A 20,057-nucleotide genomic window follows, 5' to 3' on the forward strand; every position below is an offset into this window, starting at 1 on the left:
ATCTCCTTTGCCTGTTTATATCTCTGGCAAGTACAGAATCCTGCTAAGATAGCCTCCAGAGGCTGTTGTGGCTGCAGCTTGTATCCTCTCTGTGCCTGCTTGGGAGATCTGGAAGCTATTGTCTGAAATTGTACCCCCCTCCTTTATTTATTTATTTTTTTAATTAACTGTTGAATTATATTTTTGCCTAAATAGTGGGTTTCATCRTATGGAGGAAGAAAAGCAGAGATCTGGAGAAAAGAGAGAGCTCCTTGTTATGCTTAGAAGAAATAGAATAGCTTTTTGATTGCAGTTTGATYGGTTTTGTGGTCTTTGGATGTAGGGTATCATCAAGGGGCTGGGGCTAAGCTCTTTTCAGTTGTCCCATGCAAAAGGACTAGGCAATGAGCACAAACTGAACCACAGGAAGTTCCACCTGAATATGAGGAGGAATTTCTTCCCTGTGAGAGTGACAGAGCACAGGAACAGGTTTCCCAGAGAGGTTGTGGAGTCTCCTTCTGTGGASATCTTCAAGGCCTGCCTGGATGCAACCCTGTCTACCATGCTCTAGGTGACCCTGCTTAAGCAGGGGGGTTGGACTTAGATGACCTCCAGAAGTTCCTTCCAACCTCAACCATTCTGTGATTCTGTAGTGTTGGGGTCCCCTGAAGTGCAGCTTGCAGGTCTCATGTGAGCAATGCATGCTGCTGTACATCTGACAAGTCAGGCCATGGTTTGTGCAATGCTCCATCTGAAGGCAAGCTGTCTGCCTGCTGGAGTCTGAAGTGCAGCCTTCAGCAGAGCAGTTCAGCATGTCACGGGGCAGCCATGGATGCCTGTCAAAGCTTTGTAGAGATTGCAGCCTTGGCCTGTTCTCTCTCACCCTCTTGGCAAATCTTTCGTGCTTGCCTAGCTAACAGGAATTGGGGGGGGGGCTTCCTGTCTTTGCTTTCTTGTCATGGGAGTCATGCAGCCAGGTGCTGAAGTCTCATCTGGCTTTCATTCAGCTTTGATCAGCTGCAACAGGGATGTGTTCCCTGTAACCCTGGAAAGCTGCAGAGAGGAGTGTAGGGCCTGCCAGAACCTCCTGGATTTCACTCTGCGTGTCATGTCATTCCTGCCCCTATCTCATGACACTTTGTCACAGCAGCTGAGTGTGTTGGGTTGTTTTTATTCCAGTCATCCTGAATAGTCAGATGTTAGTATTAAATATAGTGTACATGTTTTACATGAGAATCTCCCACACGGGACTTCTCTAAAGAGAGTGCTCTATTTACTTCAAAGCACTGTGGAATGCCCTGTTTTTTATTGGCAAATACTTGACAGCTGTGCTCCTGCCTCCTTGTGCTAAGAACCACAACCTTGCTTTGCAGGTAGATCTGGACTGATGTGATACGCTGGCACATCAGTCAAACAGTAACATTAGATAATGCAGTAGCTTGTACTTTTTGTGGTGTAATTGCCCTACCACTGTTTCACGTCACTCCATCCTGCAAGAGTTCTGTGCATCTTTGCTCAGTCCAAGAGCACCATTAGCAGCCAGGTATGTAGTGCAAGGTTTGTGCCTGACTTGCCTGCAAAATAGCGCATCTGTAGGCATAGTCTGTGTATGTTGCATTGGTAACCACAGTTCTTAACAGTAAATGCTTTTAGTGGAACCTTTAGGTCCCCTTGCAGGTTGAATCTGATGGCTTGGATGTCCTTTGTGGGTTAATAGCATTCTGCAAGGAGACAGCTGAGGTTGATGCTCTTGTAGCATAAAGGACTTTATGATACTTTAAAGTAGCAAAACCTTTTAACGTTATTTCAGCTTTGAGGTACTGAGCAGCTCTTGGAATCCTCTGCTAACACCACGTCAAAGCGATAATCAAATTCCTGTTGATCTACCTCTGCTGTCAGAATGTTCCATTGTTTGCAGTATTACACCCTGCCCTTTCTTGGCAGGTCTAAACATTCATCTTGCCTTCTTGTTGGAGGAAAGGAATGAAAGAAGACTGAAGCCAGTCTTGTTGGTGTTGATGATTTGCATGAGCTTTGCATTCCCCTGTATTATGTAATACCAAATTTTTGAGGTTCATCATTTGGAAATCGTGTCTGAGCTTATAGAAGGACTGATTTCTGAGACCAGCTTTACAGGCTATGTAGTACTGGTTGCTATAATACTCTCCAGTGCTTTCAATAATCTTAGTTCTTGAGAAAAGACTTAAAGTGCAGGTATTGGAAAAGAATTTAGTTCCAATCAAGATCTTGTGCCTAAAAAGTGCATGACAGTTCACTTCTTTTACCTTCTGTGCTCTGTCATTGCAGCAGACTTCTTCACAGAAAGGTTCCAATTCCAAAAGTCACTGGAAGAGCCATTGTAGGATGATTGCATGGTCAGCTCTCCTGTAGGCCAGACCGTTCTGCTTCCCCTAGAGAGGGAGCCTTTTTGCCTGCGGAGCAGACTACCTCTTCTGCAGTAGGAGGCTGGAGCTGTGATACCTTTAGGCCAGCTGCTGYGGAGCAGCAGTGCGAACTGGTAGCTGTTTTCCAACAAACTATTTTGAGAGACTGGGTTAGTTTGGAATGGCTGATAGATATCTGCAGGGGACTTGAAGCATTTTGAAAGTGTGGTTTGAGGTCCCAGAGGATGGAGTTCTGGTGAAAACACTCTTTCTCCAGTGTTTTCACTGTGGGTTTCTCTTGTCAGGAGACATATGGCGTCAGGAGACATATAGGGTAAATGGAGTAAGCAGTGGGGAGTTTTCCACTTGGCAATAACTGCAGACAGCCTGAGATCATAGAATCATAGAATCAGTAAGGTTGGAAGGGGCYTCTGGAGATCATCTAGTCCAACCTCCCTGCTTAAGCAGGGTCACCTAGAGCATGTTAGACAGGGTTGCATCCAGGTGGTCTTTGAATGTCTCCAGARAAGGAGACTCCACAACCAGATCCATCCATTCCGGGAGGAGAGGGTCCCATTGTGCGACTTTTCGCTGCGGTCTGCTTATCTAAGAGTTAAGGTCCTCTTGTCATGGTTTTTCAGCTGAGTATTTAACTTTTTGCTCGTTTGGAATTTTCTATTTATGATAGCATCTCATAAAGTTCCAAATATAGCATAACATTAATTTAGACTATAGCAGGCTGCCCCCAAGAACAGTGACCAGGTGTCAACTTCAGTCGTAATGGCCTTTTTACAACCTTATGGTGGGAGAATGCAGGAAGGAAGAAGCAAAGCAGCTGCTCTAATGCAAGCGTTCACACGCACACACGTGCTTTCCTAGACACGTAGATTGGAAACAGCAAAAGAATCAGTGGGCCTGGTCCAGCTCAGCTTGGCAGGAAAGAACGTGCTTATAGAACAGGCTGATACATACAGAAAAGCTGTTTAAATGCTGTGCGGTGAATGATGAGAAGTAGGAAGGCAAGGATCAGACTTCTCCAGAAGAAACTGGGGAAAGTGCCTAATAGCTTGGCAGGACAGAACGCACAAGTGAGGCTTGTGCCTCACTTCACTACTAATGATAGTAGTTGAAATCAGGATATGTTTAGTTCACATATTCCTCAGTAAAGTGGCAGTAATTGTGTTTGAGAAAACCCAATTCCTCTTCCAATTATACTTCCTCTTGCCCTAAAAAAGACTAGGCTTCAGAAATGTCTTGCACTGGGGTCATCTTTTCATTTGCGTAAAGGTTGAACTAGTATCTGTTTCCATTTTGACCAGTGAAGTGCAAGTGGAAAAGATTTGCATTTCAGTATGAAGTTGCTGATGGGAAAATGTATGAAATACTGTTAGCAAGGGGTGTATGTGTGTATGTGTATGTAAATCTGAGAGGACTTGCTAAGGGCAGATGATTAGAGAGATATATTTTGACTGCTTTTTGATGTGTTTGTCTGAAAGGATCTTTCTTTGTCTATAAAGCTTGAGTCAAGTCATTTGAGCTTTGAGAAGGCAGATCTTACTCAATGCATTTGGCCATGAGTATCTTGAAGTAGCTGTTRCTGTTGATGATAGCATATGAGACACATCTGAAGAGGAAATAGTGTCTAAGGATGGGGGAGAGGCCAAAGAGCGGGAGATTTGGTTAACGTGACACAAGACACTATTTTCTTCATAACTTGGCACTGACCTTTCCATTTTGGTCCTCGGACTATAAGTGGCATCTCTTCTGATTCCTTGTTCTTCTAAATTCAGCTGTGGCTGGGTGGTGGTAAATGGAGTCGTGGAAACAGGTCTAGGTGCTTAAAATAGTCCTTCAGTGGTGCACGCCTTCTGTAGTGAGACTCCTCCTGTTACATGGCCCGACACTGGGCTCAGGTCAGAAAGTCCCTGTGACCAAAATCAGGCTGTGCAGGAGGGAGAGACAGAGGCCATTGCGTTCCTGATGGCAGCAGGTGCTGTTTGAAAGGACAGCAGAGGAGGAAGTGTTGAAGCTGGGGGGAACTGGAGTGAGGGAGGGAGGTGTTGAGGGGTTGGGCGAAGGCTTCCTCTTCAAAAATTTGCAGTGCAGGAGGTGGAAGTACTGAGGTGTAGTGGATACTTCAGTCCACTCAGCCGACCTCCAGGAGGACTGGGATAGTCCCACTCTGCAGATATTCCCTAGTTTCATGCCAATGCCTAACCTCTGGTAGGAAGAAAATGCTTCTCAGGTGTTCCAATTCACAGACTCTGGGTTAATCCACTAGAAAGATTTTGCTGTAAACATCTTAATGGCTGAAAGAATAAGGCAGCAAATTTTACAAACCCAATGTAGAATCAGTTCATCGATCTTGCAGAATTTACTGTAAGACATAGCAATAGTTGTGTGTCCTGGCCATGGTTTTGCAGTTGCTTCAAGCAGTCCTAAGAGCCCGTAGCCATCAGAAGAGCTGGCCCACTCCCTGTTGTGCTGGTTTCAGTGCTTGCAGTGGTGAGCTAGAGCAGGGAATGATCTGGCTGAATGGTTGTGCTGATGGTTGTTGTTGTTCTTTTGTTTTATCAGGGTTAGTTTTCAGCTGGTGCGAAGGTGTGGGTGGGAGAGCTCATTTCAGCAGTAGTGGACACTTCAGTTGATGTAAAACCCTGAGGAAACTGCAAGGTTCAGAGGAACCAGAAAATAAAACTGACCAGCAAAGTGCTGAGTTGTAGATAATGAGCARTGAATTACAGTTCAAAATCTGTTTTATATAATCTTATGCTAAAGACAGAGAAAAGGAAACCTTAATATTAACTTAAAGCAGAAGTGTGGCAGGTCTCTGCTTGCCTATTTGTTTGTCTTTAGATAGTGAGTCTGAATTATTCAACAGCCAGGACATGTGAGATCTGGTACCTGATCTCTACATTTTTTACTGGATTGGTTCATTTTTAGTGAACACTGAAGTATTAGTTTGCTGGTTTTGCTTTGGGAGTCATCACCTTGAAACATAACTTCAAGTGTAGGTCTACGGTTTTCTTTTYTGTCACTTGATTAAAATTGCCTCTTTTTTTGCTGTGATAACATAGGGATAATGCTGTCTTACAGCTGTGCTTGTGGAAGGGATTGTTGCCTGTGTCCATGCAGAGGGTTGTTGTAGTGCTGTAGTTTCCCATGTCGCTGCTTTCTGCCTGGCTGTACTGGGAGGCTGAAATGACCACCGAAACATGCTGCCTATATTCTAATGTTCCCCTCTTGTTTCTGCAGGGAGTGGAGATGGACAGGGACAGATACTGCAGCGTTTCCCTGAGAAGGACTGGGAGGACAACCCTTTCCCTCAAGGCATTGAACTAGTGAGTATGTTGTCTTTTGGGCCTGGGACCCCAGTGAAGCGTAACCTGTGTGCAGAGCAGGCTGTAACCACAGGGGCAGTGTGCCATGGTACTGTGTGTGCATTTCTTGGCCAGGAGCTCCAGGTCCAACCAAGGGAATCCAGAACAGAGTGGTTCCCTCCTGTCCCCTTTACACAGGTGCACCTCCTTCAGCGTGTTGAGTTCCATCTTGGCAGTTGCAAAGCATTCCAGGAGTTGTCACTGCTGTGGGCTCTGTGTGTGGTTTTGGCTCTCTTCCTGGTTGTTTTGTTCCCCCTCCCTTCTCCTGGATTAACTGCCCTGGGTGCTGGAACACTTCCTAGAGCAGCCACATGGATGTAGTGTCTATATAAATAGCCTTGTCACTAATAGCAGGGCTCTTCCATTGTCAGACCTTTCTCAAACACTCAGCCAAGCAAACCGCTCCCTTCTTTGGGTTGGTAATATCAGCTGTGGCTCACCCTCCAGCAGGCCTGGGTGTGTTCTGTTTGCATCTGCTCTGCGAGAAGGATTATTGGGCCTTGGATCCCTTCCCCAGCCCTCTGGACACATTTGCCTGCTGTTGTGCAGTCCTTTGAGGTTGTGATCATTGCTGGGTCATACCCATAAAATGACACACCCAATCTAATTTGGCACTGYGTGGGTTCTTCACAAACCAGCTTTTAACTAATCAAGGATAATGTGATTGTTCTTATGAGTTTCTAAATTTGAGTAGAGGTTCTTTTAAAATCTTCCCTTGCTACATAGGTGGTGCTGTTCATGACCGAAGGAAAGGAGCTTGTACCCTGCTGCCAGTGAGAGCAAATAGATTGGGGGTTAGTGGTCCATGCCCTTCTTCACAGACAAACTGTGGTCCCTTTTTAAATTGCCTTCCTCCTCCCCTCTGCAATTTTCCCTGTTTCTAACCGAAGTATAACATAGTATGGAATCTGAAGACAAGTGAGGCTTTAAAAGTTCTTTTGCTGCCTTGTAAGTCTCATAGTGCTAGCATTATTCCAGCACCTGTGGTCAACCCTTCTTCCCCAAGGCCTCTCTGACATTGCAATTACCTGTGGCCTGCTGATTGTCTTCAGCCAGCTCAGCTGCTGAAGGCTTGCTTCCTTTTCACATCCAGGTRCACCCTGTTGTGCTTTTCAGCCTTTCCATGGCAACTCCCGCTGCTACTTTGGGGCAATGCACCACAGATGCCTGAGGGGCTGTGGGCAACTGTGCAGTGATTCCTGTCAGCTTTGCATCCCTCATCGTCTCCTCCTGGAGAGGAGAAGTTGTAGAGTTGAGGAAAGGCACCTCGAGCCCTTCCTGCTGCCTTTTAGGTGTTGCAAAGCAATTGCAGCTCCCTGCTCTAACRGGGCCCCAACCTGAGTCATCCATGTTCCAGACTTGCCTAAGAGCATTTATTTATCTATGACAAGAGAACTTGTTTTAGTCTAGATTGTCCCAGGTACCTGATGTAGAAACGAACAATCCACTTGGTTATCTTTCCAGTTCTGTGCATTTCCTCAGTGCATCACTGAAATGAAGCCTCACTGGGCCTTGACCGTGAGAGCTCATTTCCTTAAGAATAAAGCAGAAGTATCACAGAGATTCAGGACAGTGTACATTAGGAGCTCTGGCTTTGCGTTGTCCATTTGCAGTGCTTTGGGTAAACTGGTAGCTGGTGGCCCAGCTAACATCTCATTTCTTGGTCCTGGCAAGTTCCCGCWGCAGAGCAGCAGCAGTAGAACTCCAAATCCTGCATGTGCTCGCAGTCACATGGTGAAGAGCTGATCAGACTGGAGGAGAGGTGATGGGRTTGAGTGTGTTTGTTGAGCTGTTGSGAGAGGGCACCAGTGACTAGAAAGGCAGATTTGGAAGGGAACTTTTGGGTYTCAACCTTCTGCTGTCCAAGGCACGTTGTTCAGGAGTGACCTTCTTAGGTGACAGTTTAATCTCTCCCCTCTTTGCTATTTGTAGTCCTTGTTTTCTGGAATTCTGGTCTGCAACAATTTCCAGTTGCCTGTCTGGGCTGAGTTCTGCCCTCAGCTGCCTTTGCCATTTCTTGGCCTTGTCCGGAGATGGCTGTCATCTCCGTCTTGSGTGTGCAAGCTGGAGAACTTTCAGATTGGTTATGGCTGTGCTTAAAGCGAACCAAGATGCCATGACACCCTTCCAAAGCTGTGTGACATACTTAGCAGAAAGCCATGTCCCCTCCCTATGCCCTGCTGATACCTTGAAAGGAAGGCTTACCAGACATACCCTTGGTCAGGATCAACACCAGCTTGTGGAGTGAAGCATGTCAGGGCTGGATACACCTTGTGATCCCCATGTTTGGCCCTCTTGCCTTATCGCAGATGCTTTGCTATTTTCAGTTACCTTAATAGCTGTTAAGCTGTGCTACATACCTACCACAAATGTGGTAAGTTCATCAGGCTCAGCCATGATGTTTAACTCTTCCTGCTATCACATGCTCACTGCAATCTCAGCGTAATTTTGGTCTCTTATGTGCTATGTATTTTGTCTGATGCAAAAATGTATATTATTTTTCTGGTTAGTGTTTCCTTGTTGTCTGTAGGGGACTCGGGAACTGTTCCAAAAACAGGAAAGCCTTTTTCCCAAGGGTCAGACTGTCCAGCCAAAAAATCTGTGGAATTTAAACAATTGAATTCTAGTCCCATTGGGAAGCAGTGTGGTGGCTCTAAGGCTTTYCACAAGTTGACAGGAGGCATTTTGAGTGAACAGCACAAAGGGTTGAAAAGAAAAGGAACTTTCAAAAATTAGAAGGACTTCTACCCTGAGAGATTTTTCAGTGCTTTATATTACAGTGTAATCCCTTCTGTGTTGCTTTTTAACAGCTGTTTCAGGAAGAATGTGTTTTTCTGGTTTGTAGAAATTTCTAGCTTCCGCTCTTGCTCACAGTCTGACAGAAAGTATTTCCGACTAGAAATATCTCATTTCTTGAATGGAAGTCTGCTCTAGGATGTAAACACTTTTTCTTCCTCTGCAGCATCCCTTTTCTCCAAATGGCAGAGGGTGAGGACAGTCGTCCACTCCCACTGCTGCAGCCAAGCCTATCGTAGACTGCGTTTGCAGCCCTTGCTAGCCTGATGCAGGCAAACTCAGGGTGCAGGATCTCCAGCTCCTAGGGCTAGCATGAGAACCTGTGTAGTATTGCAAACTAAATCACTGCTGGGAGCCCTGCTTCCAGATGTAACTAATAGCTGTTGCTTCAAAGGGTTACTGAATTTCAGTGCCTCTGGTGTGACTGAGTTACATGCGTGTTTTGGGAATGGAGATTCCTTCAAAATCTAGTGGTTGTAAGTCTGTATTGCAGTATGTTATACACACTGCAGCCAAAGAAACTAGCAAGTATTAGTACAATTCCTCCTYTCCATTTAAAATCTATGCCATTCATCTTTATATCCTCTGTAGCAGAAAACCCACAGAWTTGCTTAAAGCAGCACAGTATTTCTCATGTCTTAATTTCACTCAAGGTTTGTCATGTATTGTAGATTGTGTCGTCATGCCTAGTGGGCACAGGTAAGTCTCCATAAACTTTTGGTCTCTGCCAGCATGCACTGGCACCTGAGCCAATCTATGCCATTTCCTATTGGTTTCTGTGTACTGAAGACCATTAACATTTCTGAAGCTCTCCAAGATAAAACAGTGAAATCCTTTTGTTTTCTAATCACAGCATGCTTGTCTACATGCTTGCAGCTTTTGGTCTCCTTGCTTGCTTAAAGGTGCAACAGATTTGTACAAGATTTGTTCCCTGATTACTGGAGGAACTTGAGCAGAGGTCCATATAGGAGAATGTTCAATTAGTCTTGGCTCTGGCAGGGAGCGCTTGATGTGGTGGATTTTAGAGGCCTGAGCTAGAGATCTTAGACTTCAAAAGGACTGTAGTGGACTCTATTGCTCGCAGAAAAACTTTGTCACTTTGCTTTTGTAAAGTAATTGTAGCTGAGCTGAGCTTCATCTAATACTCTAATCTGGACCAGTAGATCTTTGGTTCATCTCTGGTGCTGAGAGATTCAGGTTGGCTGCCTACAGCGAAGTTTGGGTGTTGGCACAAGCTCACAGAGCCAGCTGTTGTTTCAGCAACACTCAATAGAGAAAAGAGCTGCTGTCACACTTCTGTGTAAGGTTTGGTAAGAAATGGAGCAGACTGCTTCTTATCTAACAGGAAATTTGTGAGTGGTGGCTCCATGTGTCCTCCCAGGCTCAGCACAAGAATGCTGCAGGATTTTGGAGACCCTACCCTTTCCTAACATTCGATGGATTAAAATAATCAATAGAATGTTTTGGGTCATCATAGGCAGGATGCCCTGAAATTGATTCCTGCAATCTTGGGAAAGATCCATAACGAATGTGACTGATGAAGACTAAAAGATGGTAAAGCAGTGCTAATCAGTGCAGTGTTGTGGAAAACAAGTCTTGCCAGACAGGCATACACACATTGTCATGAGAGGATGGTTTTGTTGCTAAAACTGATTCCTGCTGCTCCAGTCAGTGTCTGCATAGGCTAGTATTCTGCTCTGGCTTCCTCTGCTATTTTTCTAAATAAAAGAGGGGCTGTTGCACCAGAGAGGGTTAGATGCTGCCCAGCTTGGGTATCCAAGAATGTCTGTAGGGAGAGGCAGTGAGTCCATTAAGGTCAGTCGCTTCCATTAACACCACCTTCTTCGGGTTTTCGAAAACTTGCTCTTCTTCACATGCATCTGGCACTGTTGAGTTGGATTGCAAGCGGAGCTGACTCTRCTGAAGTGCTTGCTATGCAAAGTAGCTCCAGCACATCTAAAGAACTGAGTGGAGCCCCAGAAGTGTGTAATGTTACTCTATGGTTGTCACTGTGTTAACACAGGTTTTGTGTTCATATAGCGCTGAAGGGCAGAATGTTGGAAATGCTGTCTCTGGCTAAATGAATACAGGGTCAGCATTATTCCAGCGTAGATCCAAATTTGGACAAGGCATGGAGTGAACAGCTTGTCTCTTGCATGTGGCAATCCAGAAATCTTGAATTTTACTTGGTGGAGGTCTGTAGTTTTCTCTCCTTTTAATTGTGGCACTTTCAGGGTKGCAGAGCTTCACATTGCCACCACTCAGTCGTGGTCAGGCTGATTCTGGGAGATGCTGTTGTTCTAACCTTCAAATAAGCTCTCACCATTTTTCATGCAGAGTGTTAATTGGTATGTTTGTCCTTTCTAAAGGATCTGGCTTGGAATGAGGCAACAGTTACGGAAGTTAAGCATCTACATGCCTGCTACTTTAAGACTGCATGGCTGCTTTATGTTGATTTCTGTTGGACTAATTAGTTGAGGAATATTGAGTGCACTTGAACTGGGCTGCAAGAGACTCTGGGGCATGGTTGCATACCCCAGTGGCATGACCTGATACAAGGTATAGTCTGCTACTGTTTGAAGTGACTTGTGCTGTCAGAAGGTGCTAGTTTTAGGAAGCTGGCTTCTTATCCTGCTGTTCGCTAGYATTCTTAGGAAGAGCTCCCAAAACAGTTGTTGCTTGGAGTCCAGGTGAGTTCAGGGCTCTTGTGCATCTCCCATGGCGGGACTGAGTTGTGGGCTCCTGTGGCCCTTGCTGAGTTTGTGCTTCTGGGGAAGAAGATGGCCAAGCCATAGCTTGGCCTGAGCAGAACTGTAACCTTAAGAGCTGCAGGTGTGTGCATGGGCTSGTGCCCTGCACGCTGTTGTTTCTCTAAGCCTATTTAACAACTGCGCATTCTGTGTTATAGCAGTCACCTTTGGAAGGAGGCAGAGGTTCCCTAGCACAGAAGGCAGGTGCAGGGGCGGCGGGCAGCATTACCCCTGGGAATGGAGCAGAGCCCGTGCCTGTCAGGGGGCAAGGATGTGCTCAGAGTTTCCGGCCAGTGGGGTTTCTTTGGCCACTGGATGAGCGCGTTTGACACCTGACATCAGGAAAAGAGCTGGCTTATTCTGCCTCTGCAGAGAAGGGCTTAAACCACTGCAGTTGTCTAGTGTATCCTAGCCTAGTGCGATGCTGTAATGGGGGAAGCGCTGAGCGGGACCCGAAAGCAAACTCCTCAAGGGTAGGTAGCCGTGGTATGTTTTGGTCTTGTTGTTTTGGTAGAGTCCAGGAAATGCTTGCTTAGAGCCATGAGCTACAGTGGAAGGTTCATTGTCGAGCCCAATAAGGAATGGCATTCTGCTGGGAGAATGACGCTGTGTACTTAACCCGATAACTGGTGAGCCGTATCTTCCCTGTGCATGCTGATAGAGAAGCTAGGTAAGAGGAAGGTTGCTTTGGAAATGACAGCAGGAAGGAGAGGCTGTAGCATGTAGGTTTATGGGGACGTGGCAGAATCTGGAAAGCAGCAGTGTGAGTCTTTTTTCCTYACCTCCTTATTGCTGTGATATTTGGGCAGCTAGAAAAAACAGAGCTCTTGTACTGGGACTGATTCCTGACTATTACGGTCATGACTACCCTAAAATTACATAAGAAAGGAGAGGGGGATGTATAGCACATAGCACAATGTGTATATATGCTTAGAGACTGACAGGATAGGGCCTGCAGTCTAGCCCTGGTACTCTCTTACTTCTGGCCTCTGTTTTGCTAAAGTTACCATGACTTCAGAATTCATCAGACCAAGGCCMTAGAAGGGTGCTTCTGAGCCACCCTGTTCCATGCTGAGGAACACAGTTTCAATAAGGGCCCTGAAATATTGGTAATTTTCCATAGGGTRTACTAGCCAAATGTGGATGTTGAGGAGAGCAAGCAGAGAAAAATCCCTTGACATCTGAAGCCCCAGGGGGAGTTCTAAGACTGCTGTCTGGAATTACCCTCTGGGTCTTTGAGGGTGTTTGGAAAGTCCCCCGAAACCAATAAAACTGTGTGTTCGGAGCCTGGTCTGAAGTGAGGTGTTCATGCAGTGCAGGCTGTGTGTTTTCCAGCAGACTGCTGCCCCTGGGGGAGCTTACCTCTGTGCCTAGCAGCTTCCAGACAGGAGAGGCCTGGGAGAGAATTGCCTTTTCTTTCAGCTGTTTGTGCCTGCGTGCAGCTGCCCAGCACCTTGAATAGGTTGCATAGACCTTGTAGGGAAGAGGGAGTCTGCTTCTGTTTGCCCAGGCTGGTTCAGTTAAGGGCAGGCTTCATTGCCTCCAAGAAATAGCTGCACCCCCTGGATCTTGTGCTGCTTCCAAGCCACAGAGCAGCTCTTTGAGGCCCTTGTGGCCAGTTGAGCACTTGCAGTTCTCTGAAGACAAGTGCAGGGATGCAGAATGGTAGCAGGTGCTTCTGCTCAGCCAGGGCGTCCCATCTTCCTTCCTCTGGTTCGGGCTTCTCCAAAGAGTACCTGCTCTCCCTAGCAAGAGGAGGTGAAGCTGCTTGTTCAGGATCCTTTTACAGTGGCAGAAGGGAAATTCTGGCCAGTGCTTCCTCCTAGACCGTGGCTGCTGTGGGTGCCACAGTGTATGCAGGTGAAGATTGCAGAGCTGTATTTCCCTGTGCATCCTGTAATCATTAGGGTGGTGGTGATGTGTTATGACACCGAGCTCCTTGCCCTCATGAATCAGCAGGCTGGTGGTTTATTTGTACATTCGCAAGCCCATCAGAGTTCTTGGCACTTGCCACCTAACTGATAAGGGGGAACTGGGGAATGGGGAATGAAGGGGAGAGACAAGGGGCAGTTAGCAGCTCCTTTGACCACCTCCATCTGACCACAGTCCCTGTTGTCTCTTGCAGTTCTGCCAGCCCAGTGGTTGGCAGCTCTTCACAGAAAGGAATCCCCCCACCTTCTTTGTCGCTGTGCTGACTGACATCAACTCAGAAMGGCATTACTGTGCCTGCTTCACTTTCTGGGAGGCCGTCGAGAGCACACAGGTACTGTAGACTGCSAGATGTAGTGGGGAGTGTCTGTGAAAAGCATATGGGAGAAGGGTAGTCAGCAAAACTCATTAAGAAGCATCCGGTTACCTTCTGCTTTGGCCAGTTGTTCCTGGTTTCTCCTTATTGGAGGAGTCCCAGGCCCTAATGTCAATCAGAAGTTTGGGAGGAGGGAAAAGTGTATCGTTTTGCTAACCTTGATTTGTGGCTSGACTGTGTCCCTCCCTAGCCTCAGAGTCACTCGAGGAATGGTGAAGGCGAGGAGGAAGAAGAGTCATCATCTCCTATTCAACCCGCACAGCTCTTTGCTCCCAAAAGCTTGGTGCTGGTGTCACGCCTGGACCATGCTGAGGTGTTCCGGGTAAGTCTGAAATGCACTACTGCTTTGGGAAAAGGGAGGAAGAGAGCCTATACTTGGGGGAGATGGAGGAGAGTTCCATGAGTGAATACCTTTGGTTCTGGGAACAACCAGGAGCCAGTTTTTCCACTTCCAGGAATATGAACTATAAGAGCACACTGACAGCAGCACCTTGTGGGAAAACAGGTCTGTCTCTAGCCTGGTCTTTGCGTTCCAGGCCAGCAGCTGAGGGCTGCATGAGTTGGTATCAACAACTGCACACTAAACATGAACCGTCTGGCTGCAGAACGGCAAGCCTAGGACTGACCCACGCCAGGCAGCTGGTGGCCTTGACCTGATTTTGTTCRTACAAAAACTATGAAGAACAGCCTGTTCTTTATCTTTGACATCTTTATATTCTTCAAACTTGCTCCATTATGTGTCTGTAAAAGGTTTGGGAAGGCACAKGCTGCAAGCTGGCTTATTTACAAAACTATGCATATTGTGTCAGTAGCTCTCCAGCTGGAGCAGGTGTGCGGGCATGGTCCTCAAGCCTGAGGGGACTAGCTGCATTATTGGTGTTCTTGGTTTGAGCTCTTGGTCCTAATGCAGACTCCATCTGGCATTTACAGTGAACCCACTGCCAGGTTGCCCCATGACCCAGATACTGGGCTTGATGGAAACTGTTAGCTTCCTACAGGCTACGCTGTGTCCTTCTTTTTTTCCCTCCCACTACCAGGATATTGCTTCTGTGTAGTTGCCGCAATCTTGACCCTCTTGCATAGAGACCTACTCTGATTGGGAGCACATGTTATTTTGTCAGTGTTCAGTTGCAGCCCACTCAAGACACTAGTAAATGGCAGGAGGAAAAAAAAAAAACCCTCTCCATTCTCTTGCCTAGAGCTGCTTCAGAAAAAAACTTCTGGCTTCAGTGTCATGTGTTGGTCAGCAATGTATTGTTCTGTTCTAACGTAAGCCAAGTAAGTATAAAATTAGAGAGACCCTAACTGAAAAATCTATGAGGCCTTAGGCTAGGCTGTCTGTGCTTTCCAACAGCACTGGGACTTGCAGACATTTCAGGGAATTGCAGTGTTTCTAGGCTGTTCTCATTAACACATTCTTGGACTCCCCGCTCCTGATGCGATATGTTTAGAAATGTACTGCTTACCTGGGGTAGATGCTTGAGCTCTCYCTTAATGTCTGTGACTCTTGTCCAACTTGAAAATGGAAGACTTACAAACACTGGAAGCAATGAGTTGTGTTCATACCCTGTAAGGGAAGACCTTAAGTATTTTACTGGGAAAGTTGAGCACAAATCAAGCCCATTTTGACTGATAGGATGAATCAGGTAATTTAAAAACAGCAACYTCTTTACAGCAAGCCAGAGCAACAAGACCAGGATAGAAAGGAGTGTAAGAATGGAAATGAGTCTGGATCATCAAGTCCGTTTCCCTTGCTGCAAACAGATGCATCATACAGTCTTAAGTGGGGCGAGATTTGCCATGTCTTGCCTTCTGTCAAGCTGAAATTCTCTAAAGTGTGGGTTCTCTGGAGCTGTACATTTTCTGGAGTCTGAGGGGAGGCCAGGCTACAGTGACTGCCACTGTCCTACTGGGCAAAACCATGTGACCCTTGGGTATGTCTTTGGATTGAAAGTGGATTTGCTAACATGTTGTAAAAGAAAGACATTTCCTGCAAGGGTTTTCCYGCTGGAGACTTCATTGAAATGGTTCCCAGCATCTTTCAGCCTTTGTGTACCTGACCACTCTTTTTCATTGGCTGTTTTTGTTAGGAGGCTGAGTAATGTTTGTGTTGCTCATTTGGCTGCATGATTTCATGGCTCAGCTGCTTGAGTTATTCAGCTGAGTGATTTTTGGGGGAGTAGATTAGTGATAAGAGTACTAGACTTGTGTTGGTTTGGGTCTTGCATTATTCCCTCCTTTAGCTGTGATCAGAAGATAAGAAATTACAGTAGGAAGCTTTAAGAAGATCTCTGACTTAAGCAGCTGTGGAAGTTGGATTGTTTATTCCATAGCAATGGGTGTGTCACACCTTTGAACTGCTTGAGGAAAGCAGAAACACCCCTGTTTTCAGGTTCAGATTGCGACAAGAGATAGGATATTTATTGCTCAAATTGCGGCAAAAGGGTAGTGGGTGAAAATTCTGCCTCATGGTCTGGAGTGCAGCCTGTTACTTCCCCAGCACAATCCTCATGTTTTATTTCTTYCTCTTTTCTGATTAGGTCTGTATATAGCCCTAGACCTAGGCCTGTTCATCCTCTTGGTCAGCTTGATGCTAGACTGAGAGAATGCCTTTTATTCAAGATGAGATCAGGCTGTACATATGTTAGACCAAGAATATTCACCCCTGGCAACCAGAAGTTAGGCTATATATGCCATACATCCTTCTGAAGCTGGAACAGTCTTCAATGCTCAAGAAAGAGAGGCAAGCTACACCAGATCTTCCRTTTGGGACCTGGCTAGAGTTCACCTTTCCTCAAGCCATGATCTCTGCTTCCCTTGTTGAGTGCCTAGACAAAGCAGCATGTGTTCATGGACATGCAGCAGTGGGAGCTTGCTTTTTTCTTGGTTATTCCAGCATACAGTAGCCTACTTGGCTTGTTTTCTCCAAAGGCTCACTACTTGTGTTGTTTCTATTGTTCACTGGCAGGGGGAGAGGGTTTAGAAAAGATGAAAGGTGCTTTGAAKGCGAATTCCTCATTCACTCTGTATTGTAGTGGCTTTTTCACTTCCCAGCAAAGGACAGCACCTCCCCATGTTTTTAYACTTAAATTTAATTTCTTCTGTGTTGGCCTGATGTTGCCTTCCAAATACACCAGGAGGGCAGACAGCAAGAAGAGCAGGGTATGGCCAGGGTGTCTCAAAAAGCTTTCAGAGTAGAACTGAGACTCCTCCTCATCCATTGTTCAGAGTTTTCAGTGAGACTTGATGTAAATCTGCAGGGGCTGGGAGTACTGGGATGCTGGAGAAGTCTAGCTGTGTTCAGTTACCTCCACCAATGGAGCTTTTGAAATCTTTCCAGTCTGTTCATGCTGAGTGTCAGCCTGTTGGATACTGTGCTAGTCTGGATACATCTGGGAATGTCTCGGGTGATGTCARTGTTAGGATGGGAAAGTGATGGTGGCTGGTAGCAAATGGAACAAATGCTAAGTATCCTGTCACTGTTGAGAAACTGGTTGTGAAAAGTTCAGGAGGGAAAACCTGAAGCACTGCACCCAAGAACTGACTGTCACAGGATGTGTTTCTGTTTGGAGAGAAACACTTACAGCCCCACCATGCAACCGTTCCGTATTGACGGGCCTTCCCAGCTGCACCTACACATATCTGCTTCTTGCTGTGATGCTCAACTGTGCTCTGCTTACCTCTCCAGAACAGCCTTGGTTTGATTTACACCATTTATGTGGATGGATTGAGTGTGTCCCTGGAGAATGTCATTGGGAATCTCCTGACGTGCACCATCCCCATCACAGGGGGAGCTCAGGTGGGTAGCCTGCCCAGTTCCTCTCTTATCTCTCCTTGCTTCTGCTTCAAACAAGACTTAAGCAGCTCCAACAAACCTGAGTGTGTCAAAGCAGAGATGTTCCTTTCAGCTTTATTCTRGTTCTGTGCTGGGATGAACTGAGTGAGGCTGATTTGGCTTGTGGGCAGAATCTGGCTCAGAGCAGTGGCTACTGAGGAGCTGCTGCAATGCACTGCTACTGGCAAGTGCTTGACTAGTGCAGGCAGTGCCTTCCCGAATACCTAAGAGTAGGAACAGCAAACTTGTGTGATCTGGAGCAGCTCAGCTCTTGGATCAGCTGAGAAGATATTGCTGTTTCGCTTAACTACAACTTGCCTTGATGAGGCAGCCTTCTTTTGTCTCCCTTCAGGGGGGAGTACTGGGTGGCTTGGCCACCAGCTGGCTTGTGTATTCACAGATCTGTCTGTGAAAACAATTGCCATGGTCTCTGGACATTCCTGCATCATGGAGGTCTTACTCCTCCATTCAGGCCTGTCTAATTGCATGGAGAGCTACTCCAGAGCCAAGTGGTCACAGGCCATCTGTGAGAGCTGGGACAAGTCAGCTCTAAGGAGATAGGCCAGGTAAGGCTAATGTTTGCTAGATGAGCAGCCTGGAATGCTCTCCTCAAACCACTGCCTTGTGCATGTGCGTGGCCAACATCTCTGATTGCTGGGCAGGGTTTGAGGAGTAACAGCCTTGCTTGTGCGCAGAACTGAGACCATAAAAAAAAAACTCCTGTTTTTATCCTGAGTCATGTGTTCCTTGTAGCACTCCTCCTCCTGCTCTAGGAAGGTCAGCTGGGCTGCAGTCCCACTTATGTGAGCAGCAGATGGGTAAAGAGGGACTAGTTGAAGCAGGCTTGGAGATGACAGAAGTGGAAAGAGCTCAGCTGGACCCTTTGGCAGGAAGTATTCAGAGATGGTTTAATCACTGGAGCTCTTATGCCATTCTAACACCTGGAAAATAACTGTTGATAGGGCACTTGTCTCTTGCAGTGGTTTCACTGTGAGCTGAGCTCTGGTTCCCTCAGCTCAAAATACTGCCTAATTTTTTCACACCCAAGCTACACCCAGTGAAAAAGCTTTGCAAGGCTGTGGGCAGCACTATGGTTTCTTGGTACCCAGATACTGAGAAGGATTCTTCTGCCACTGAGGTTCTTAGCACCAAGGGGAAGGCTGCTGTCCTAACCATGTGTATCAGGGCAAGCTGCTTGAAGAAGTGCTTTCTGTGCAGCAGAAATGATACCCCTCAAGCAGGCTTCATGGCTTGCTGTAAGTTTGGCACTTCCTTTAATTATGCAAGTCCTGGGAGGATCCAGCAGTGGGCCTTATTTGCAGGAGAGTGTGTTACACCAGTCAGATGAGTCTTTCAGAGAAGAAAGCAAGATACTATTCAAACCCATGAAGCTGTGACTGTATGCCACGCATCCTAGGTTTACTCTGACTGAGGGGAGAGGAACAGCTCTCTTACAGGATCTGCCTAGTTCTGTCTGACTCCATCTGGTCCTTCCTAGGTGGAGCAGCAGTAAACAGCAATAAAGAAGAGGAGAGGCTGTTCAAACCAGGGAGACTTTTCAAGCTGCTCTGGCTCAGTGACCATTTTTTTGGCATAATCTTTTGTTACCTCCCAGTTCTTGCAGCATCTGTGCTATGGGAACAAGTAGTATGTTATGGAAAGGACAATTTGTTGGTGGCACTTCCCTTCCTTTGCTTTACATGTTCTCCTGCTGTGTCCAAAAGCTCTTTCTCAGTGTAGAAATTATTGCTTTTGCTTGTCTATTTGCATCTCTCCTCCTCTGAGAGTGCTGGTCTCTGCTTGTTGTTGGTTTGTGTGTGTGGTGTGTATGTTTTTCCCTGTTGTCTAGCTGCGTTTGTGTGTTTCTAACTGATTGTGCTATCTCTGTCTGTCTCTATCTCAGCCTGACACGGACGACGAAGCAGTGGTACGCACACCTTTTCTTTCATTGGGTCTCTCTCCTCATTAGTAGCCCCTTTCTTTTGAGAAGGCTCAAGGGTTGCACATGCTGCAGCACCTGCAGCTAGCAGAGCAATGTCATTTCCTCACCCCTGGGAATGGGAGGCCACTCAGATGGCCACTGGTCACCTGAGTTAAAGCACCCTTGGGTTTGTGTGTGTGGCTTTGTGTGTTGCATTGCTGTGAACAGGGAACATACATATGGGCTGTGGGAGGGAAAGGGGGCAAGAGGGGAAGACGCTCCTGCCCTGCAGCAAATTGGCCATGCTCCATTTGCTTCAGTGTAAGATCTCCAGAGGACTGTGAAAAAGCAGTCTGCTGGCATTCTCAAAGATCAGGCTGGGGACGTTTTCTTCTTTTCTGATCAGAAGACTTGTAAAGGTAGAGTTCTAGATTGTTGCACTGGTATGAGATGGAGCTCTCCTTGCCTTCAGGAGGCTGAGCAAAGAGGTAGATTGCCTGGCAAAACCTTCTATTCCAATGGAGTGTTTTCCGTAGAGAAGTGTAGAGAGACAAGAATAGGGTCGGTAATCTGAGACTGCCCAGGCCTCTACAACAGACAGAGGAGGAGGACATGAGGCTTTAGAATGAGTTTAGGGTTTTTTCTTAAAAAAAAAAAAATGGGGAGAAGGAAATAAGGCTGTGCCCAGTCTGTCTAGCCTCAGCCAG

General features: G+C 46.5%; 1 protein-coding gene across 1 annotated transcript in view; it reads left to right on the forward strand.

Moving 5' to 3' along the window:
* Positions 1–5,611: 5,611 nt before the first annotated feature.
* Positions 5,612–20,057, forward strand: part of SBF1 (SET binding factor 1) — a gene marked incomplete at its 5' end in the record, with an annotated part of 44,603 nt that continues 30,157 nt past the window's right edge. Inside the window, 4 exons of the mRNA XM_085315941.1 lie at positions 5,612–5,704; positions 13,415–13,552; positions 13,785–13,916; positions 17,283–17,393. Coding sequence (XP_085172067.1) covers positions 5,612–5,704; positions 13,415–13,552; positions 13,785–13,916; positions 17,283–17,393 — 474 coding nt within the window. The remainder of the gene's footprint in view (positions 5,705–13,414; positions 13,553–13,784; positions 13,917–17,282; positions 17,394–20,057) is intronic.

Source organism: Rhea americana, unplaced genomic scaffold (genome assembly GCF_003343005.1).
Source record: "Rhea americana isolate MKP2758 unplaced genomic scaffold, rheAme1 scaffold_444, whole genome shotgun sequence".
Taxonomy (NCBI): domain Eukaryota; kingdom Metazoa; phylum Chordata; class Aves; order Rheiformes; family Rheidae; genus Rhea; species Rhea americana.